Raw genomic sequence first — 24,406 nt, 5'->3', positions numbered from 1 at the left:
GACTGCGCGGATGCGCAGGCTGGTCTGGATCCATGCTGGTCGCAAACCCACTATGTTGGTTTTCTCATGGCGCGGCTCAATTATTTGTTTCAAATGTGTAGAACTACATTAAAAATGTGCTGGTTTTGATATCAGCACGTCAATATTTCTTTTCATAAAGTACAATTAACACCAACTTCTCTACACTAAGACTTGTAGGATAAATGACTTTGAAAAGACTGTTTACTGTCAAACTTTCAAAGAGAACAAGCTCCTCGCCTAGAGATCAATTCTGCAACAGTTAGACAAACAGCTCTACCTACTGAGCTAATCAAGTATGCTTTTCATTTAACCCATATCAAGCTTGACACGATTGATTCTGCCTTTGCGACCAGTGTAGATTATGATCTGCACTGTTCCCTATTCTGTCAGTATATTTTTGGTTATCACCCCTTATAACAGTTAATGGTGCTGTCCAAATTGAAAGATGGACAAGTTCATTATAGAAATTTAGCAGGGTAAGGGTTAATACATCATGTCTTTGGACATATTATCACAAAGACTGTTGTTCTAATGGTACATTAGCCATGCAAACCCCGGCTGAACCTCCTCCTTTCAGTTTAGAAACACCCTAGGTAAAAAAATATCTTCAGGGGGCACAATTTTTCTTCAAATTCCTTTTCAAGCATTTTCAAGGTCCTTTTAATCTTATTTCACACTGGAAAGTCTTGATCTTTAAGAAATCCTTTTCATCCAGACAGTTTCACGTGATCCTAGCTAGGAAAGAAAATTTCAGTTTGAACAATTTTCCTCTAATTTCTCTCTCTGTTCTTTGTAAGCATATTCAAGTTCTTTTTGATCTTGCTTCAAGAAGTCTTGCTGTATATCTTCAGGGATATCTACTTCCTTCAAGTTGTCTCCAAATTCTTCAGATGGTTCATCTCCTATTTTTAATAGAAATCATTATTAAATCTATATTTTACCTACAGCCATTTCTACTGATGTAAACACAGTCACATTATTAGTGATACAAGAGGGTCATGATGACCCTGGATCGCTTACCTGAGTAATATGAGCTACATGTTTCAAATGTCGAACTGATGCTAAAATATTAAGAAAGTAGGTCAGTAGGTCACATTCATGGTCACTCAAAGTCAGTTTTAAGATCGGTGTGCAAAACTGTACATGTTATTCAAATTTCAAGGCTATATCTTAAAAACAAGAAAGTAGGTCAGTAGGTCAAGGTCACAGTCAAGTGATCCCTAATTACTTGAGGTCATCAGGTAATTATAATTAAACAGTCTAGGAAATATGATCAGATAATTTTTGAAGTATTTTTTCCTATATAACTCATATAAAAACTAAGTGACCTTCGGGACGGGGTGTAATTTTAACAATCTTATTAGAGAGCCACTAGGCAATGCTACATACTAAATATCAAAAGCCTAGACCTTGCAGTTTCAGACAAGAAGATTTTTAAAGTTTTTTCCTATATAAGTCTATGTAAAACTTCGGACCCCCGGGCGGGGCCTCTTTTCACCCCAGGGTAATAATTTGAACAATCTTGGTAGAGGACCACAAGGCAATGCTACATACCAAATATCAAAGGCCTAGGTCTTGTGGTTTCAGATAAGAAGATTTTTAAATCTTTTTCCTATATAAGTCTATGTAAACCATGGGACCCCTGGGGCTGGACCTCTTTTCATTCCAGGGGCATAATTTGAAAAATTTTGGTAGAGGACCACAAGGCAATGCTACATACCAAATATCAAAGGCCTAGGTCTTGTGGTTTCAGATAAGAAGATTTTTAAAGTTTTTTCCTATAAAAGTCTATGTAAAACTTGGGACCCCCGGTGCGGAGCCTCTTTTCACCCCAGGGGCATAATTTGAACATTCTTTATAGAGGACCATTAGATGATGTCACATGCCAAATATCGAGGCTCTATGCCTTGTGGTTTTGGACAAGAAGGTTTTCAAAATTTTCCCTATGTAAGTCTATGTAAAACATGTGACCCCCAGGGTGGGGCCATATTTGACCCTAGGGGGATAATTTGAAAAATCTTGGTAGAGGACCACCAGATGATGCTTAATACCAAATACAAGCAGCTAACGCCTGATGGCGTTTCAGCCAGGTTTTCCGAATTAGGTGATAATGAGTTAAAAGTTCTAAATAAATACAGGTTTACAAAAAATAACCTCCAAATTAAAGCACTATTGAAGGAAAAAGGGAAAAAAAGAAATAGACAGGTAGAAAATGAAATTAAAGAAATAAATTGGTGTAAAAAAAATCAAAGTAAGAAAAACACCATTTTCAATGTTTATATCCCTGTGACCTTGACCTTTGACCCCAAAATTAATAGGGGTCATGTACACATCAAGACCAACATACGTATGAAGTTTCAAGGTCCTAGGTGAAATACTTGTCCAGATATTGAGCGGAAACAATTTTCAATGTTAAGATCCCTGTGATCTTGATATTTGGCCCAGTGACCCCGAAATCAATAGGGGTCTGTACACATCAAGACCAACATACCTTTGAAGTTTCAAGGTCCTAGGTGAAATACTTGTCCAGATATTGAGCAGAAACCATTTTCAATGTTCAGGTCCCTGTGACCTTGACTTTTGAGTCAAAAGTTTTGACCCAGTGACCCCATTCTCACTTTGGACAAACTAGGGTAATATGGGATCATTCTGACCAAGTTTCTTGAAGTTTGGATAAGTAGTTGTTGAGAAATATGAATGAACTAGAAGGTTAATATGAAAGTCATTATCCCATCCATCCGCCCGCCTGCCCATCTGCCAGACAGCCTTAATCTACAAGCCGGATTTTTCTTCGAAAACCCGGCTAATAAAAGCCCTATGACCTGTGGTTTTTGACAAGAAGATTTTTAAAGTTTTTCCTTTTGGTTGCCATGGCAACCAGAGTTCTGTATGGAATTAAATTATTGAACAATTTTTAAAGAAGACTATCCAAGGAACATCCCTGTGAAGTTTCATCAAAATTGGCCTGGTGGTTTAGGAGATGTTGTTAAAAGGAAAGTGTGGACGGATGGACGCCGGATGGTGAGTGATCACAATAGCTCACCCGGAGCTCAGGTGAGCTAAAAAAGTTATATGATCCGAGAGAGGAGCAAAAAACCCATTCTGACCTACATGAAATGTGACATCATACACAATGTAACACCTAACTTCATACATGTGATACGTCCTGGTTTGACCGGGATTGTCCCAGAAATATCATGCTCGTCCCGGTGTCCCGGACAGAGTTGAAATGTCCCGGAGAAATAAATATACAGGTAAAAATAAAAATGACCTCCCCAAAACTAGTTCTGTGGTCTATAATTTGTTTAATTTTTCCCTAATAAACACAATAAACTATCTCCGGTGTCACCTTGTTTATTCTAATTATCCGGTATCAGATGCCCTCGAGCGGGACACGTGTTGATCATTGATCTCTCTCTCCCGCTTTGCACAACTTTGATATAATTGTGAACGATTAATTGATTAATGACTGTTAAAGACACCATCACTGAATATGTGTGAAAAGCACGAGTTTCATGCTTAAGCCGAAAAAGCTATCTAATTTTGTCCCGACAAACTTAAATGGGTAAGTTTAAGTGCAAACTGAAAATGAGTGTATGTTGGTTAATAAAAGTTTCGGCAGATTTCAAAGGGATGACAAAAAAAGAGCAGTCATTAATGCGTTTTTGAGTAAAGATTACATGCATATAAAGTATCGTAATAATCTTATTATAAAATACTATTAGTTTTCATAAAATGAAAACATCAGCTGTAACAAGCAACAGTAACGTAAAAATTTAAAATCAGATGAGCGTGTGATTCGAAATTCTTGATTCTAAATCGCGATGCCCTGGTTACTTCTTCGTATATAGTAAGTCTCTTAAAATTTCCCATCACATCGGGAACGCAAATCATTTCAGGTGCCGAACTATAGATGTGTGTATTACTTGTAGTATTTACCTCCCTTAGAAAGCTTGACGACATTTGCAGCAAATATGCGCGAGAACAATGTTTATCTCAGGAGTCTGGAAAACATGTAATTTTATGATTTTTATACATAAAAAAGACGAATGCCAATGTCACGGTGTTTGTCCCGGTCAGAGGATGAAAATCCCGGAAATTTCAACTCAGAATCCCGGAAATGTCCTGAAAAATTATGGCATGTATGCCTAACTTAGTTTTTTTACCATAACATAATATGCAGGAATCACCCCCAACATAAATAGCCAGGGAAACCCCACAAAAATTTGTGTACCTTTAGTCGATTAAAATTTCTAAGGCAGATATAGATGTGTTAGCAATGCATATCTGCGAGCCATAATGATTTTATCGTATACAAATTAAATCTGTTCAATTTCTTGAATATTAGATCTAGGGCACTGTGTCTTCACTTCAGCAACAATCATTGAAAAAGTAACCATAGAGACTGTACTTACCAATTAAAACATCAATTAAACTCATTGCTGCAATTTCATTGACATGGTCTATTTTCCTCTCCCAAGCATAATACTCCCTCATGATGACATATGTGTTCTTGTCTTTCACAAATTTCTTCCCTTTCTTAGTGGCACATAACTGCAATGAGTTTTACAAATATATGGGAACGATTATAATACTGTGACAAATGGAAAAGTGTGGTAACTCATTTACAAATTAAAAAAAACAACAAAAGCTTTAAAAGACTGATTTCAAATTTAGATGGGAATATCTCCAGCTTTATGTCAAATTTCCAAAATTTAGGTGTTTTTCTTTAGTTACTGAATGTAAACAAAAGGTGAAAATGAAATGACATGAAACCTATTTTCAAAATCAGTCATGTAGTCTATATTTATGAAGAAAAGCTCTCTAAGTCATCAGTTAGATGCTCTATACAAATATGCTGTAAAGTAGAAAGAATATAGCTGTACTTTATACTATTCTGTACTCATAGATTATTATACTATTCTGTACTCATAGATTATTATATTATTATTAACAAATCTGGTATAATAATATAGATAAACAACTCAAATACCTTGTAATACTGAATTTCTATACATAAACCCTGCTATCTAGAGGCATTCTGTGTAGATTTCATTAGATTAGCTTTTATTGAATATGTGAACAGATAATTCTAAGTAAAGGAAACATTTTAAAACAATGATAATGTTGCATTAATCTAAGAATACTCATGGTTGCACTGTTGAAATGCACATGTATGTATGTATGACTACTACAGCAGGATATTGGTAATTTTCAGTTTAGGAAATTTACTGTACTTGCAGCTCCTCTAAGTTGCATAATGTAAACTGTCTGTACACAGTATTCTAATCAGACAGAATTTTAGTCAGAGAAGTTTCTTAGCCATAGTTTCATAACTTCTTAGTTCTAGTCAAAAGATCACTCTAACAGTCAGTGGTGTAACTGTTTTAAGTTATGTAACCTATTTCAGTCATTTTTTTCAAGCATTTTATAACCTGTATTAGTTATAAACTATAAGTTAACTCAGGTAAGTTATTCAAAAAAGTCTTTTTGCTGTTCTCACAAAGAGACCTATACAGTGAAATAAGTAGCAATTTGTGGTTAATCAAATTCTCTTTCAGTCTGATCATGACCTGATAAGCATAATGGGATGCTAAGAGTTTTATAGCTTTAAACCTTTTGGGTAAAACTTTATCAGCCTTGCATAAAAATATTTACTGCACAGCAGGAAAGATAAGAGTTCAAGGATTCAGGAAATAATTGCATTAGTCACATTCAAAATGAGGAATTGGCACAGGAGGGCTTTGTAATATTTTATGATAACTGAAACAAGTTATGAAAATATAAGCAATAACTCAAATGGGTTATAAACTGCGATAACTTAAAACAGTTACACCCCTGACCGTATAAGACTTTAAATTTTAAAATCTCTGACTTAACCTACATCTTCCACCAACTCACAGATAGTTACAATGGTATATCATTTTAAAAATGTAAAAAATCACTTACTTGTAAGATTGCTTCAGTCAGCATTTTCCTTATATAGGCATCTGGTTCTCTTTGCTTATCTGACGGAAGATACTGCAGATCATCCGGTAAACGTTCCATGTCATCATCATCAAACTCCTCTGGTCCTGCCAGTGGTAACAGTAACCTTGGTAATATGTCAACTTGGTCACCTAGCAACCATTCATGGTATTCTGAAAGAATAAACATAATTTAACATTCATTTATAACGAATATATTCAGAAAAACATGTATTCAGTTTATTTCATTTTTAGGTTTAGCCAGTCAGTTAAAAAACCACACAATACCTGGATGTTGCACTACAGTAACTGACCACTATAGATCATGGACCAATGAAACCATACTATATAATTATAATGTCTTCTGTCATTGTCACTAATGACTTAAAGTGTATTTTCCTCACCTAGGAAGCAAGCAGGACATCTTTAGATGGGGTCCTTGCTGAGCTAACATCTTTTTCAGAAATATAATGATACAGGGATTTGCCATTTAGAACATGTGCATTATAAGAAATAGGGAAATGCAGTTAAACAAATTCTGGAAAAGCAGCTGATGCCATCTGAACTTTTAAATTGTTCCCACAAAAAAGTAATGCACATGTATTAAGCTGCAAATTCCTGTAATTATATTACGTAATTACATACCAATATACATATAATTAGTAACAAAACTACATCTTCAGGACAAAATCCTGTAACCCAAACCAAATAACCGGAAGCATGCATTATAACCAATTATTAGCCCGCCAGTGATGAATGATGTAATTTTTAACACCATTTTGACCTGTGTTGTCACTATAAAACAGTCTTAAACATCAATATTTTATACAATTAACTGATTCAAGCAATCAAGTCAATGTTATTGCGTTTAGGCATATAATATTAAGCAACACAATAAACAGCAATGACATTCCTTATATGGTTGCAAGCACTCATAAACCTATATTAGCACTCTGTCTATGCCCTCATGCAGTAACAGTTTAGTCATGAATATAACCACTTAATTTAAGGCCCGCCATAGCTGTTTGATAAGTGTACAGTAAAATATCTCGGTGAACTTTGGAAATAATTTATCTCTTAAAATCCTGTGAGATTTGACAGTCATTTAAAAAGCTTTCAAAAAGCGTAGAAAAAAAGAACAACATTAACACCAGCTCTGGTTTTTATGAAGAAAACTAAGGTGAAATTAACACAATATGCTTTATGAGGAAATTCAGAATCATTACATTCCTGCTTGTAAACAAAAAATCATAAATTACAAGATCAGATATCCGATATTTTTGCAGCCATTTACTTTCACTATTTGCTAACTTCTTCCATATTTATGAATATTATAATAAATACTTGCAAGAGTTCAAGTTGTAATAAATGAGCCGTGCCACGAGAAAACCAACATAGTGGGTATGCGACCAGCATGGATCCAGACCAGCCTGCGCATCCGCGCAGTCTGGTCAGGCTCCATGCTGTTTGCTAACAGTTTCTCCAATCCCAATAGGCTTTAAAAGCGAACAGCATGGATCCTGACCAGACTGCGCTGATGCGCAGGCTGGTCTGGATCCTTGCTGGTCGCATACCCACTATGTTGGTTTTCTCATGGCGCGGCTCAAATAGCCCTGTATGTCACTGAAGTTCTAAAGCTATGTTACAAGTGTTCTACCAAATCAGCAAATTCTCATTTTAAGTAGTGAACTTTTTGCCTTTTGTAAATAATAATACAATAAGTTAGCTAAGGTGACATATTTCTGCCATGAGATAGTCAAGTTATCACGATACTTAAAAATATGATCTTGATAAAGAGAAGTTTTCTAAAAATGTTATCTAAGTAGTCAAAAGTTTCCCAGACATTACTACATTTATCTCAATACTTTTTACGCAAATGTCCAGAGCTGCCATTGTTTTTAGCTAGGTAGGCTTTAGCTATCTCAATACTTTAAAAAAATATCTTGATATTTCTAACTTTTCTGAAAAATTCATCTAAACAGTCTAAAGTTTTCTGAAAAAATAATTTATTGAGATGTTTTCAGAAAAATGCACAACAATGTGAGATTATAGTGATAGCTACTTAAAGATTTCTTGTGGCAGTTTCGAGCATTAACACGTCAAACTTTAGAACTAAAACATATTTAGGAAGTAAAAAGAAATATCTAGAAAATGTAATGTTTTCTGAATAATGCATACATTTCCTGGAAGGTTTAGAATATCAATGTTATAGCTACCTATCTATCTTGTGGCAGAAATATGCCACCATTGTAAACTTTTCAATATTTCATAACCAGAATAGTTTGTAAATGACTTAAGTTCACTCTTTTTAAAACCTTACCTGTGTCAAAGCAGCAGTTTTTCAGAGTGCCAATTATCCCACCTCTTCTCACAGACGACTGTTTAAACTCTGTAAAGGGGAGTAACCTCTGCATAATACAACGCTCCTTATCCATAATTCTACATCTAACCTCCCTTATCTGTGATAAGTTCTCTAAAACAGCGCCCAAATAGTGCAAGTCTGCTTTTGGGTTGTGGGCAAGATTACACAAAACTAGCACAATCTTTTCAATACTAATGTCATCATTTTCTAAAACTTGTTGTGAAACGCGACCTGCACATTTCTCTGATCGAGTCAAATTTGACAACAATTTACAAATATTATCTGCATTTTTACAAGACGAGTCCAAAGCACTTTGTAACCACTCGGTGAATTTATTTTCAAATTTTTCCAAGTTTAAAATAGTCCAACAAGTCTCTTCATCACTCATTAGGTTTATTAATGCCTTAAAGACACTTTCCTGAATATCTGTCCTTTTATCCTCTGTCAATGAAACTAAACCTTCCAGTAATCTCTCACTACCCTTTAGGAATGTCTTTCCTTCCTCTGAACCAGTCAGACCAACAACATTCTCCACTGCAATTGTTTTAATCTCCTCTTTTGTGTTTGGACTAAGGAACGGAGCAAGCTCTTTCTCCAATAATTCTTTGTCCATTCTTGTTTCTCCTGGAACAAAATAAGCATTAGAACATGAAAACTTGCACATACATATTACAGTAGAGCAGAGGTGTTAACCAGTCAAGCACAACATTAAAGATTCCGGAGTCAGAACTGTGACAATCTGGAGCACTTCATCTGGGAGTGTTTTCGACTTGTCCACTCCAGTTACAAGAGTAGAAATTCTGGGTATGCGCAGTAAATTTTCTCGTGTTGTCATTCCTGAAAGCAGTACTCTGATCTCAAGTTAAAAATGCACAATGATCACGATATACACAACAAAATTTTCATTACAAAAACGCTTGCATTCTGCCAAATGACTATACTTAAAAATCTTTGATTTCACAAATAAATCATTTAAAAACAAGTGAATGAAGTATTGCCATGCATTGCAATACAAAGTCCACTACTGGAAGGCACTTAATTTTCTCTACTGCAGAATAACATAATATACTGATATCTGTCAATGATGTATAAACAATATTGTACTATATATACAAGACGTTCTAACAAAACACTTGGATTAAAGTTTGCATATACACAAACCTACAGTAACCGCTGTTAATTCTATATCATGTAAGTCCACAAAAAACTCTTTACCAGGTATAGATAGGTCAAAATACACCTAAAAACTGGATGTATCATGCATGTTGTACCACAGAAAATTGGTAAGTTATTTACAGTAACAACAAATATGACAAAGGGAAGTTAATCCTTAAAAAAAAATTCTATATAATATAAGTCCACAAAAAAATCTTTACCAGGTAGAGATAGGTCAAAATACACCTAAAAATTGGATGTACATGTAACATGCATGTCGATCCACTACCACAGAAATGTGGTATCGATTTGTCCCTACGGCCAGTAATAACTAGAGCTATCACTAAAGGTGATGAATGTACCCCCCGCATGCACTGACACAGTACACTGAATTTGACACACACAAGACTGCATAATTATGTGGACTGTATGTATACAGTATAGTAACAAACAAGAGCTGTCGGAGGACAGCAACGCTCGACTATTCAACAGCCTTGTCAATTGAATGAATACAAGTTGAAAAAGGGGCATAATTTTGTAAAATGCAAAGTAGAGGTATTGAACCTCTGTACTGCATGTCATATCATGACAGTGAACAAGTGTGTGAAGTTTCAATCCTTTCCAATTTGTGGATACTGAGATACCAGCTTACATACAAAAACTTAACAAAAAAGTGCTAAGTCAAAGGGGCATAATTTTGTAAAAATGCCAAGTAGAGTTATGGGACCTTCACAGTGCATGTTAGATCATGACAGTGAACAAGTGTGTGAAGTTTCAATCCATTCCAATTAGTGGATACTGAGATATCAGATTACATACAAAAATTTAACCAAAAACTGCTAAGTCGAAAAAGGGGCATAATTTTGAAAAAAAAGAGAGTAGAGTTATGGGACTTGCTTAGTGCATGTCAAATCATGATAGTGAACAAGTATGTGAAGTTTCAATCCATTCCCATTAGTAACTACTGAGATACCAGCTTACATACAAAACCTTAACCAAAAATTTCTAAGTCGAAAAAGGGGCATAATTTTGTAAAAAAGCAAAATAGAGTTATGGAACCTGTGCAATGTAAATCAGTTCATCACAGTGAATAAGTGTGTGAAGTTTCAATCCATTCCCACAAGTGGTTACTGAGTTACCAGCTTACATACAAAACCTTAACCAAAAATTTCTAAGTCGAAAAAGGGGCATAATTTTGTAAAAAAGCAAAATAGAGTTATGGAACCTGTGCAATGTAAGTCAGTTTGTCACAGTCAATAAGTGTGTGAAGTTTCAATCCATTCCCACAAGTGGTTACTGAGATACCAGCTTACATACAAAACCTTAACCAAAATCGGGACGCGGACGCGGACGCAGACGCCGACGCCGACGCTGACGCCGACGCATGGGCGAGTGCAATAGCTCACTATTCTATGAATAGTCGAGCTAAAAACAAAGTCCCATAACTATGCAGAATATTTATCTAAAAGAATGTAACATGCACCATGCACAACTAGGGTTGGTACTGATCACTTGTGTGAAGTTTCATTAAATTGTGTGCAAGGGTTTGGTAGATTAGGCACGCACAAGATTGCATATGCAGGCTGTATGTACATAGTATGTTAACAAGAAACAAAGTCCCATAACTCTGCAATTTTTGTCGCTGAAAGAACCTAACATGCCCCATGCACAACTACTGTTGTTACTGATCAGTTGTGTGAAGTTTCATTAAATTGTGTCACGGGGATAAGGAGAGATGGTGCGCACAAGATTGTGTCTATGTATATAGTATAGTAACAAAAAAACAAAGTCCCATAACTCTGCAAATTGTTTTTCTAAAAGAACCTAACATGCCCCATGCACAACTACTGTTGGTACTGATCACTTGTGTGAAGTTTCATTAAATTGTGTCAAGGGGATGAGGAGAGATGGTGCGCACAAGATTGTGTCTATGTATATAGTATAGTAACAAAAAAACAAAGTCCCATAACTCTGCAAATTTTTTTTCTTAAAGAACCTAACATGCCCCATGCACAACTACTGTTGGTACTGATCACTTGTGTGAAGTTTCATTAAATTCTGTCAAGGGGATAAGGAGAGATGGTGCGCACAAGATTGCGTCTACGGACAGACGACCAGACGGACAGACAGACAGACAGACAACCTGAAACCAGTATACCCCCCCTTACAACTTTGTTGTCGGGGGGTACAAAAAGTTACAATATAAGCTATTTATAGTAAAACAAAGAGAAATAATTCTTAAGACAAGGGTGCCTCATATCAGTGAACATTTGTGCCAAGTTACATCAAAATTCCTCCATGCATAAAGAAGAAATGCTCCGGACAAAGTCATTCTTGAATTTGACCTTTGACCTCTAAGTGTGACCTTGACCTTAGACCTATGGACCTGATTCTTGCGCAAGACAGTCCGTCTCATGGTTGTGAACATTTGAGCCAAGTTACATCAAAATCCCTCCATGCATGAAGAAGAAATGCTCCAGACAAAGTCATTCTTGTATCTGACCTTTGGCCTCTAAGTGTGACCTTGACCTTTGACCTAGGGACCTGGTTCTTGTGCATGCCACTCCGACTCATGGTGATAAACCTTTGTGCCAAATAATATTAAAATCCCTTTAAATATTGTTGAGTTACAGACTGGACATGAAAAAAGCCCTTTTGGCCTTTGACTTCCTAGTGTGACCTTGACATTTCAGCTAAGGGCCTGGGTTTTGCGCAGGACATGTTGTCTCATCCAGGGGAATATTTGTGCAAACTGGTATTTAAATCCTGTTTCGCATGACAAAGTTATAGACCAGACAGGAAAAAAATCATATTGATCTTTGATCTCCAAGTGTGACCTTGACCTTTAAGCTAGGGTTCTGGGTGTTGCGCATGACACATTGTCTCATCATGGGGAACATCTAAGTCAAGTAAAACTGTAATCCCTTTTGGGTAATTTTGATCTTACATACATGTCTTTACAATGGTTTTAACAACAGTATACTATACATTTAAGCACGTAACATCACATAATGACATCAGCACAATCAGCATGACGTCTTTGATCCCAGCCGCAAGGAATAAAGGTGGTTTCATTCAACCATTTCCTTTAAAAATGTACCTCAATCTGTAAACAAGAGCTCGTCGAACACGAAATGCCCCCCTTGATGCATTCAGTAATTGCACAAGGAACAGAAATTATATGCTCACTGTAAACACAAATTCCATTTCGGAACACAAAACTATGCAAGTGGTCCAAATTTGAAGCCTGTACCTTCAGAAATGTGAAAGTAGGTCACTAGGTCAATCTCAAGATGAAAGTTCATTTCAGTACACAAAACTATGCGTGTGGTTCAAATTTGAAGGCTGTAGCTTGAGAAATGTGAAAGTAGGTCACTAGGTCAAAATCAAGGTCAAATTTTATTTTGGAACAAAAAACTATGCATGTGGTCCAAATTTGAAGCCTGTACCTTCAAAAATATGAAAGTAGGTCACTAGGTCAATAACAAGGTCAAATTTTAAGGTATAAGAATCGTTCCTTTCTGGTAGAATCATAACATAACGGTTTTTGGAAAGAACTGAATATTCTTTGGTTTTTTGTTATTCACTGGAAATTTAAAACATGACATCACCTTAAGGTATTTCCGCCATCTTGAATTTAGGGTGACTTTCATCATGTTCATTTGAGGTGTAAATATAGTGAACAAAAGCTTTCAAATGCAGCTGTTCCAGAGTACAAAAACAGCTCAGTTTGCAAGACCTGAACTAAAATTAAAGTACATTGTAGCTGTATAAAAAGTAAAACTAAAATTTGGAAATAAACAAAGAAGATATTTTACCTGTATTTTTCCAAATTTTTGGTTAGATTTATAAATCCTTTCAAAATACTTTATTAACAAGAGGACCATGATGGTCCTGAATCGCTCACCTATCCCCACATGACCCAGTGTTGAACTGAGTATTATGTCATTATTTCTATTATTTGACATAGTGACCTAGTTTTTGAGCACATGTGACCTAGATATCATCAAGATAAAAAAATCTGACCAATTTTCATGAAGATCCATTGAAAAATATGGCCTCTAGACAGGTCACAAGGTTTTTCTATTATTTGACCTAATGACCTAGTTTTTGAAAACACGTGACCCACTTTTAAACTTGACCTAGATATCACCAAGGTGAACATTCTCACCAATTTTCATGAAGATCTCGTGAAAAATATGGCCTCTAGAGAGGTCACAAGGTTTTTCTATTTTTCGACCTACTGACCCAGTTTTTGATCCCACATGACCCAGTTATAAATCTGACCTAGATATCATCAAGCTGAACATTCTCACCAATTTTCATGAAGATCCATTGAGAAATATGGCCTCTAGAGAGGTCACAAGGTTTTTCTATTTTTAGACCTACTGACCTAGTTTTTGACCCCACGTGACTCAGTTTCGAACTTGACCTAGATATCATCAAGGTGAACATTCTGACCAATATTCATGAAGATCTCATGAAAAATATGGCCTCTAGAGAGGTCACAAGGTTTTTCTATTTTTAGATCTACTGACCTAGTTTTTAACCCCACGTGACCCAGTTTCGAATTTGACCTAGATATCATCAAGGTAAACATTCTGACCAATTTTCATGAAGATCCATTGAAAAATATGGCCTCTAGAGAGGTCACAAAGTTTTTCTATTTTTAGACCTACTGACCTAATTTTTGACCGCACGTGACCCAGTTTCGAACTTGACCTAAATATCATCAAGGTGAACATTCTGATCAATTTTCATGAAGATCCATTGAGAAATATGGCCTTTAGAGAGGTCACAAGGTTTTTCTATTTTTAGACCTACTGACCTAGTTTTTGATCCCACATGACCCAGTTTCAAACTTGACCTAGATATCATCAAGATGAACATTCTGACCAATATTCATGAAGATCTCATGAAAAATATGGCCTCTAGAGAGGTCACAAGGTTTTTCTATTTTTAGATCTACTGACCTAGTTTTTAACCCCACGTGACCCAGTTTCGAACTTGACCTAGATATCATCAAGATGAACATTCTGACCAATTTTCATGAAGATCCATTGAGAAATGTGGCCTCTATAGAGGTCACAAGGTTTTTCTATTTTTAGACCTAATGACCTAGTTTTTGACCCCACGTAACCCAGTTTCGAACTTGACCTAGATATCATCAAGGTGAACATTCTGACCAATATTCATGAAGATCTCATGAAAAACATGGCCTCTAGAGAGGTCACAAGGTTTTTCTATTTTTAGACCTACTGACCTAGTTTTTGACCCCACGTGACCCAGTTTCAAACTTGACCTAGATATCATCAAGGTGAACATTCTGACCAATTTTCATGAAGATCTTGTGAAATATATGGCCTCTAGAGAGGTCACAAGGTTTTTCTATTTTTAGACCTAATGACCTAGTTTTTGACCGCATGTGACCCAGTTTCGAACTTGACCTAGATATCATCAAGGTGAACATTCTGATCAATTTTCATAAAGATCCCATGAAAAATGTGACCTCTAGAGTGGTCACAAGCAAAAGTTTACGCACTAACGGACGCACGGACGGACGACGGACGCTGCGCGATCACAAAAGCTCACCTTGTCACTTTGTGACAGGTGAGCTAAAAATTCATGAATGGCAAAAGTTAGCTCAAATTTCAATTAGTGCATAGGAGAATTGTCTTACTGAATAGAACTAAACTTAGTACAAAATCTGCTTTCAAATCTGACCACCTCATGTATTAAAACGAAAATAAATCTGTACATACTGCTATTTTCAGCATACATAAAAGTAGTGCAATGGGCGGACAATGATTTTTCTACGTATGGTGTACCAAATTGCCTAAAATTTTAAGAAGTCTCAGACTTAATGTGAACAAGATTTGGCAAAGATCCAAAATTCTTTTCAAGGATTGTGCAAGTATAAGAAAGGTTTAATTTTAGTGGAATTTATTTACTTATATGCGCTGCTTATCTCACAGAAAATTTGGTGGAAATGGAATTTTCGGCACGGTAACTACCAAAATTACTTAATGTAACTTTCTCACACATACGTGATTGTATATTTATAGATTATAAAAACAATCAAAATATTTGCTTTATCACGATATATGCAAATATTTTTAGACAATCTTGAAACATTTGGCCACAGTATTTCCGCATACTGGTCCGGGACAAGTTCGATGTGTATAGTGATTCCTTATTAGATGTTTCATGCATCGTAAACTAACCAATTTTGATCTATCGACATTTTATACAATATGAGAATTTATGCAGCATGTTTTTAAAAACACAGTGAGAATAAATCGCAGAAAAAATGTACAGCCAAATATGTTAGGAGGTAATACAATTTGTATCAGGGTTGTTAACAATTACTTGCAAAAGTAACGCATTAAATTAGCATTACTTAGAAAAAAATTGGCACTAAATTAGCATTAGCATTACTCATTTTTGTCAAAATAATGCATTAAATTAGCATTACATAGGGTGCATTAGCATTAGCATTACTTTTTGTGAATCATTGCATGTTATAATCGAATCATTATTTGTTTGTTGTTTGTTTTTCATTTAATTATTTTAGTTGTTTATTTCATAGCAGCAACACATGACAATCATTTGTAATGAATCAAATCTACCAACTAGGGATTATATATAATTTGTATGAAATACTTGAAATGATCCAACAGCACCATAAGAAATACAGCATTTATGTCTCAAGTGCTTGATATTATCAATGTATTATAGTTTATCACTGTTGCATTTTATGAACATGAGCTGCTCAAAGATTTGAGCGTTTTGTCTGCTTTACAGTATTTACCTAGGTAATCTATAGTTAAATACATGCATGACTTTCTTATATTATATCTGAATTTTTCTTTTACCATTACCATTACTTTATAAAAAACACTTATGTTGAAAGTCAAGTACCTGTTTAATGACTCCCTAACAGCCTATATGACATGTAAAAGCTAGCTGCCTTAAGGTCTTTAACATCACTATCAGTGGCATACTGTTAATTGATAAAAAGGTGTCAAAAGATAACAATAGATTCTGTTTGATATTTTGGTTGACAAAACTAATTATGTCACACTTTAATGGTAATTATAAATTTGCACCTTGGAGCTGTCCCAGGTTTAAAATGTATAGTTCAATGCATTAATTTGCATTAGATACACTGTGTATATTTAATTGGTTACAGACAAAATTAATAGTGCTAGTGTTTTAGGTAAAATTGTATGTTCAAGAATGTGTCATACCTAGATGGCCCATATATGATTTAAATCTTATCAGTATTTAGGCAGAATATTGTGCATACCTGAACATTTGGATTGTGTTTTATGTCCTTCAGATTGAGGTTTGTGGTATATCTCTGGATCTGATCTGGTTCACACCAAGTTAACTTGAACCTGGGATTTCCAGTGATACAGAAAATAATGCCTAAGTAATGCTAAGCATTAGCATTAGCATTACTAACAATGGCATTAAATTAGCATTATTTTTAATGCTAAAATTGTGGCATTAATCATTACTTGGCATTATTTGAAAAAAATAATGCATTATTAATGCATTAGCATTAGCATTACTACAACCCTGATTTGTATACAATTCGTAGATAACTACGAAACATTTTACAAAATGCAATCAGTTGAACTTCTCACACGAAAACCTGAAGATTAAAATCAGCAATATCTCAAAAGTAAGTTTTCTGTATCTTGGTTGTTCGTTAAACAATGATATTTTTTCACACTTTCATAGATTTAAACTGATAACAAATGTGTATTGAAATTCCGGCATAGAAATGGACACTGACTTTAACATTAGTGATTACTGCGGTATTTTTTGTGAAAGAGTAAAATTGTATAATCTGAAATTGACTGGGAGTAATGTTACTTCTGAAAATTTATAATGAATGTGAACAAAAATTCAGAAATGAGTTTTATAACATATTTATTGGGTACATAACACCCATGAATTTGCTTGCAGTTAGTTTCAATTCGATATTTAAGTTTTTGATTCTTTTTTATCCCTTGGCTTGCTTTGGCTTCATTCACCAAAAAATATGGAAGTCCAACATTAAATAAAGATTTACCTTTCGTTATATTTTTGGGATTATTTTTGTTGGTTTGAAGAATTCATAGTGTTTGTTCACTTTTCCATTCTTAGAAAAAGACATTTTTGTTGTTTACTCCACAGTGGAAGTTGCTATTTTAAATCGACGTCGCTTTAAAATACACTACTGTAGCGTCAATATTAATTCCCAACTATCTGATTTACGCACACATCGAGTGTATAATAAAGTTTAACCTAGGTCTATCGAGTACCATTCAATGCATGTGGGAGAATGCCTACTGTGCTCTGTTACATAAAGCATCCAGACAATCAGATTTTGTTTACGCTAGTAAAAAGTAGTTGCGTTCGTTTCTGTAATTTCATATACGTTTTTATATGCTTAAAAATTATCAGACATGCGTATATGCATTATTTCAAAGCGTAATTTACGCTAATACGCATCTTATCTGGAGCCCTGATAATAGACTTGCTATTTGCTGAGTGCACACTTGTTTTCCATCGTCGTTAAAATAAAGTAGACTAGTAAATATTCGTACATATGCATAATCTCATAAACACTTCTTTAATGTATGTGCTCTGAAACTAACAAATAACTGGCTCAACTGAGACACCATACTTTGAAGTAAATTCAGTTTATTCATCACGAGGTTCAAAATGCACGGGAGTCTCGTGATAGTACATGCCTTTAATTTCACATGGTTGAAGTGTAAACAAATAGTTAAATTTGCTTCGTTTTATTTCTCACGGAAAAGATCGGACGTTTTTTTATATTGGAATAATTATAGAACATATATGCATTTAAAGTTGAAAGTCGATTGTTTTCTACAGGACGTAAAACTGAAACAGTAAGCACTTTTACTTTTTCAGCAATGTTCCTCAGGTGAAGTTTGACATTGTTTACGAAGAGAAATCAGTACTGTTTTGTGTCATCTTGAAATGCGTTGTTTGGCTGAAACGTATAGTTCCCGGAAAAGTTCTAAAATGGTTTATTTTGGGGATTTTTGTTTTATTTATGAATTCAACACAATGGGTAGTATTTCCAGTTTTTGAAAATGATTGAAATTCAACTTTATTTTAGAAAAAGTTCCGATCTTTCATTAATATTTTGCCACGGATGCTTACAAATTTTAAGTGAAACGGCTTTCTTGTCCAAGAGAGGTGTGTAAAGCGAAAAACTATCATTACATTGTACACACTGCATTTATTCTTTGGTTTAAACAATATTTTATTCATATATATTTACAACATGAAACGTTACATAGTTACAGCATGAAGGATTGAATAGAAAGCCAAGCTTATTTGAAACTCTCTCCTTCATTTATTCTTTAATTTTAAATGTGAAGGACTGGTAACAGATTAAGGAGATCGGACAGTGAAAAACTATACTAAATGGATATCTCCAACCATGAATAAGGAGACATACATGTATATTTCAGTAAGGAAGTCTGAGGTAAAAGAACAATCATATATTTTATTCCTTGAAATAAACATGGCGGCGAAATATTTTAGAAAAACCGTGCATGTGTTTTGCACATTACAATGTATAAAGACATTTTCTTAAAAAAGTAACGCTCGTGTGCACTATTTTGGCATTTATTTGATTTGAATATAAATATTTTATAGCAATTCTAAGGTTGCATACGACACCAAAATTTTGCACCAAAAATGTTCACTCATTTTGTTCCAAAGCACTGTGGAGATAGGGTTCAGAGTAGCTTTCATGCTCGCAAGTTTACCTACAGATACACTGGGACCCCGTTATAACGCTGTCGTCGGGGTCCAAGGTTCGAGACCCGCAGATCTAGCGGGGTTAAATTTATAACGCGGGTTGATCGTATCAGCGGTATACGCAATACCCCACCCACCGGTAACGTATTTTGGACGCTGTTTTATGTTAATAAGAAATAAGAATCGTATAAACGGGACATTTATTTACCTTAAATGCTACTGAAAAATACATTAAAAGAATTATAATGCTGTGTCATCTTCTCATTTTGTCGTGATTATAAAAGAATATCCCGGAAGTAAACATATATAACGCTGTGTGAGGAGTGCGCGGTCGTGAGAATTACATATGCACTGCAATTGCACTGGGGGTTTATGTAACTAAAAGAGAAAAAACGCGGACAGTCTTAAAAAATTAATTTTGAATAGATCTACATGAAGGAAATCGATAAATAAGATAGAAAATTTTTAAAACACCGTCGTTGATATACGATATTAAAAAGGGAGCACATTCTCAGTAAGGCTTTCAGTGCGTTGAATCTTCGTTATTTCCGATGAATTGAGTGTGATGATTACGAAATACGGCTGCAGTTTATTACAAAATTCGATTTTTTATTCACTCAAGTGATCATGTCATCTGCTTAATTGGGGCAAACTTAAACGGTTTGATAGTTGACTGACCAATGTTACACGCCTGTTATGCAAACAATCTGATTTTGACATGGTACTGATTGCCTAATTGTCACATGTCTACATGTATTGAAACTTTAACAAAGGCAATATGCAAACAAGTAAGCTAGCGGACGATTATTGATTTTTGTGACAGTTGTCTTGAAAGGTGTTAAAGTACAGGTACTTGAAGTTTTAACGCTGGTTATGATCAAATTAAGTAACATCCCCAGATTTTTTTTTTTTTTTTTTTTTTTTTTTTTTTTTTTTTTTTAATTTTTTACCTCTAAAATTTGGGTGCCAAGGCCATACAGCGTTATACCAAGGACCGCGCGTTATAACAGGTTTCGAGTGTATATCTTTTCAACTTTTATCATATATATTTTATGTCCTTGCGCTTTGAAAGCTGTTTCGAGGATTCTGATTTTTCACATAAATTTCTAATTTCAATTTGCAGAAGTACCTTCAAGAGTTATGAATTAATACTTCTGAAATACTTGCGACTGAAAAGTAAAGAAATCGGTTGAATGGCTTCAGTACAATGTAATACAAAACTGCCATAGAAATAGCTACCTAGGGGCTATTTCACTATTCGTACAGGAGAGCCGTATGAATAGCCTGAGAGGCTATTCTCACGGAACCGTACTAATAGCCACGAATTAGGGACAATACGGACCATGGGACAACCCGGACCAGACAACCCGGACCATACTGGGGACAACCCGGACCATGTTCGAGGACGACCCGGACCACGTTTTAGGACGACCCGGACCATAAATATAATAATATATATGTGAGCAATATTCATTGTCAGTAAACTTCATTTACCGACAAACGTTTTGGATGATCTTATCGTGGACGACCAAGACCATCATTTAATGAAGTTTAGTAATCCTTTAATTGTCATCAAAATTGTCAAGTGTGTCTATTAAACATGATTATTGAAATAATTGCAATTTTGTTTGCCTTTTCATGTAGGTGCAACATACGTATCTTTAATCATATGTTAATTGAGATACTTACCTTTTCATGTTTTAAATGTGTGACATACGTATCTTTAATCAAACGTTAATTGAGATACTTACCTTTTTATGTTTTAAATGTGTGACATACGTGCCTTTAATCATACGTTTATTGAGATACATAAAATGTGATAATGCTTATTACCAAATAAAATGTGATAATGCAACAATGTTAGTCTTTCATCTTTTAAAACGTGTAACATACATGTTTTATTCCTTTTTCGTGAGTAATATTTGGTAAATGAGAGGGAGATATATAAAAGCCACACAATCCTGTTGTTGAACAGAACATAACTAAGATAAGGTAAGATATGATAAAGATAAGATTTATTTAAAGTCGGCAAGATACAAGTACAACATAAGCTCCTGTGAGCTTTTAATCCGACCACAGAATAACGTACAGTATATATTAAACAATTGTATATAAAGCTGCATTTATAATGGAGTATATTACCGTTAAGAGTAAAATATTATATATGAACTATTATATATTTCAGGTGTTCCAAGCTGTCCTTCGACTGTTACCAACGACCCATGTACAGTCATTTGTGGCCGACTTTGAAGCAGGGATCTGGCAGGGATTGCGGTCCGTGTTTGAGGAACCTGAAATCAAAGGATGTGCGTTCCATTTCGGCCAGGCACTGTTCAGAAAGGTGCAAGATAGTGGATTACAGGTAATTATGTCAAACATTTGAAATTATTAATTCGTATTGAAAGAAACAAGATCGCAATATTTGATATAACACTGAAGTAATGATATATGATGTGGCGAGAAACCACAAATTCACTTTGTTTCTTTCTGAAACATGTGATTCAATATAACGGAAGTATTATAAAACGAACAAGTATTCGGATAGTATTCATATTCATAAAACTATTTCTCTTTTTCATTTTCAAGTGTGCCGCAATTCATTAAATAAACCATATTATATTAACTTATTGTAATGAATAGAAATCACATGACATTTTACTATATAAAGATATTCCTTCTATTTTACAGACTGCCTATACTGAGCGTGACGCCGTCTACCGCCTACTCAGAAAGACCTTCGCGTTACCACTGCTGCCTGCCGAGGACATCCCAGCAGCATTTAACAAGCTTCGAGAGAAAAGCAACGATGAGCGGCTCAACGCGTTCTTTGAGTATGTACAATCAACGTGGATTAACAACAATTTGTGGCCAGTGGCGTCGTGGTCCGTGTTTGGGAGGTCGATACGAACGAACAACGACGTAGAGGGTTGGCATGCTCGTCTCAACCGCCGTGCTTATAAGGGCAACCTTCCATTCTACCTGCTGGTAGACCTTCTCTTCAGAGAATCGAAGGACATTCCCATTCAAGTGAAGTTGGTGAGGGAAAACAAGTTACGACGCCACCAAAAGAAGGCAAGCCTTACCACGCAGGGAAAGTTAATGACTTTGTGGGCCGAATACTCAAGAAATGAACGGTCAACGCGCAGCCTTTTAGATGCGTGTGCATCTATGTACGGACCAGTTTAAAAGTGGTATTAAGTGTATTAAGCACTCTTTATCGGCTGCAGTGTTACTTGACGTGAGTTTTCTTTTGCCGTGTATTAAGGGAAAATGTGAATGGATTATTTATATTTGTTCATGTATTATATAATGTAATATATTGTTATGTTGTATTATGTGCTGCTTGAACTATTAATAAATCTTTAAATAAAAAGTTTGCATCGTTTTCTTTTTCAGTAACATCGTTTTCTTTTTCAGTCACAAATAACTATTTCAAATTAAGATAATAGATAAATATAACCCTTAAATACTATTGGTTAGTTTTTTTACGACGCAAAGTGATTTAAGCTATTTTCATTACTTTTAAATCTGAAATAAATGAATTTAAATAATTTAATTTAAACTATCGATCGTGTAATTAAAGATCATCAATAATATTTGATGAATGTTTAAGATCAATAGAACTGCCGGCAATCATTTTCTTACTTACGACAATTTTGATTAATGACAAACTGTAAACTAAATTGATCTGTAATCAGGCATTGACATTATCACAGCTTTTATGCAAAACAAAACAATTTCACTAACGCAATCGGCAAACAATATTCTTTTCACTTAATTAAACATAAATATAATAGATCTACATTTTGTATTTTACAAAAAAATATATAAATAAAGTAAGAGTAGAAAAATCTATCTCCTCGGTCATTTACATATCCTAATTATCTCATTATCCCCTTTGTTAATGACGTTATTAATGTTATAAGAATATGATTATATTTCTAAACCAACCAAATTAAGTTTCTAAACATGGTACGAGTTGACCAAAAACTTTGGTCCGGGTCGTCCATAGTATATGGTCCGTGTCGTCCATAATATGGTCCGGGTCGTCTACAAAATGAGCCTGTAAGTTAACTTTAATAAAAATGAGCAATGTTAGTAATAGACATTATTAGTAATTCTGAAACTTTAAAAACATGTATTTGGTACAAAATAGTGGCCTGGAACTTTACAAAATACAGCTCAGTTCGTTCTGAAACGTGGTCCGGGTTGTCCCAAATATGGTCCGGGTTGGCTGATCCGTATTGTCCCATGGTCCGTATTGTCCCAGTACCATAGCCACTTCCTTATTTAAAAGGACATAAAAATACATCAAAGTAAGAAAAAGTAATATAGTCTTACTGTAAATCTGATGAATGCCTTTATGTTTTATTTGAGAAAAGTATAATATTGCCTGCTTTGCAAACTAGTGTAATTTGACATCATAAATAGTCACTTATAACTATATGACAGCAAAATAAAAATGGGCGTCAAAAATCATACATGTGCATAAGAACAGATGATCGAACAATATAAATGGGCATCTGGTGCATTTTACAGCATTAAATTCCCATTCACCCTAAAACCTGCGTAAACTCACGCATAAAAAGTCATTTGCAGAAACTGGTGATGGATCTATATTTTAACCCTCGATACTTATCCGAATAAATCCTTCCGAATATAAGGCCAATAGAAAATGTGCACGTGTTCAACATTACTTCATTTAAATTGAACCGGAGTACTAAAATTGGTTACAAAAACGTTGAGGCTTGTCACATATGGAATAACTAAAGATTACCAAATAAATAAACTCAAAAATTCCCAACGTTTGTTGTCCTTTATCCAAGTTGTTGTTGTTCTAGTCGTGTAGCTGTTAACTCTAGTGCGAATGTGTTGCCACATCATTGTCATCCTTAGTACTTTTTAAACTCATGTGCTTAAACTCATTTGCTTATTTAATTATATGTCAATATTGGGAAGAAGTTTATTCCGATTCGCTGCTGAAGCGACTAGCAGGCTAAGTAAATACGGAATTCCGTTAGGGCCATCGCCTTTTAATTAATGCGTTGATCTGAAACGCGATACTCGATAGTACGATGATGGAAACGCGAAATCACGAAACTACGATAAC

General features: G+C 35.0%; 1 protein-coding gene across 3 annotated transcripts; it reads right to left on the bottom strand.

Annotated features, from left to right (window-relative positions):
* Nucleotides 1-33: 33 nt before the first annotated feature.
* Nucleotides 34-24,201, bottom strand: LOC123530818 (protein HGH1 homolog). 3 transcript variants are annotated; one of them, XM_053518739.1, is made up of 5 exons: nucleotides 24,102-24,201; nucleotides 8,308-8,973; nucleotides 5,971-6,161; nucleotides 4,437-4,575; nucleotides 34-923 (listed from the first exon to the last, which is right to left on the bottom strand). In XM_053518739.1, the coding sequence occupies exons 1-5, from the start codon at nucleotides 24,184-24,186 to the stop codon at nucleotides 772-774; spliced, it is 1,233 nt and encodes a 410-aa protein (XP_053374714.1). In that variant the 5' UTR covers nucleotides 24,187-24,201; the 3' UTR covers nucleotides 34-771. The 3 variants fall into 3 exon arrangements, with proteins under 3 accessions (XP_053374714.1, XP_053374715.1, XP_053374713.1); XM_053518740.1 differs by having other exon boundaries at nucleotides 24,074-24,182; XM_053518738.1 differs by lacking the exon at nucleotides 24,102-24,201 and adding an exon at nucleotides 9,043-9,199.
* Nucleotides 24,202-24,406: the final 205 nt, after the last annotated feature.

This window comes from Mercenaria mercenaria, chromosome 11 (assembly GCF_021730395.1).
Source record: "Mercenaria mercenaria strain notata chromosome 11, MADL_Memer_1, whole genome shotgun sequence".
In the NCBI taxonomy this organism is placed as follows: domain Eukaryota; kingdom Metazoa; phylum Mollusca; class Bivalvia; order Venerida; family Veneridae; genus Mercenaria; species Mercenaria mercenaria.
Note: the sequence above shows the minus strand (reverse complement) of the source record. Positions and strands in the feature narration are given on the sequence as shown.

Bases quoted from the DNA above. Each gene is read 5' to 3' on its own strand.
- LOC123530818 (XM_053518738.1), bottom strand. From the start codon at position 9,184: ATGACAACACGAGAAAATTTACTGCGCATACCCAGAATTTCTACTCTT. The intron at 4,576-5,970 runs GTAAGTGATTTT...AACTCATTGCAG, and splicing joins TGACTGAAGCAATCTTACAA to TTATGTGCCACTAAGAAAGG. The intron at 924-4,436 runs GTAAGTACAGTC...TATTAAAAATAG, and splicing joins TTTAATTGATGTTTTAATTG to GAGATGAACCATCTGAAGAA.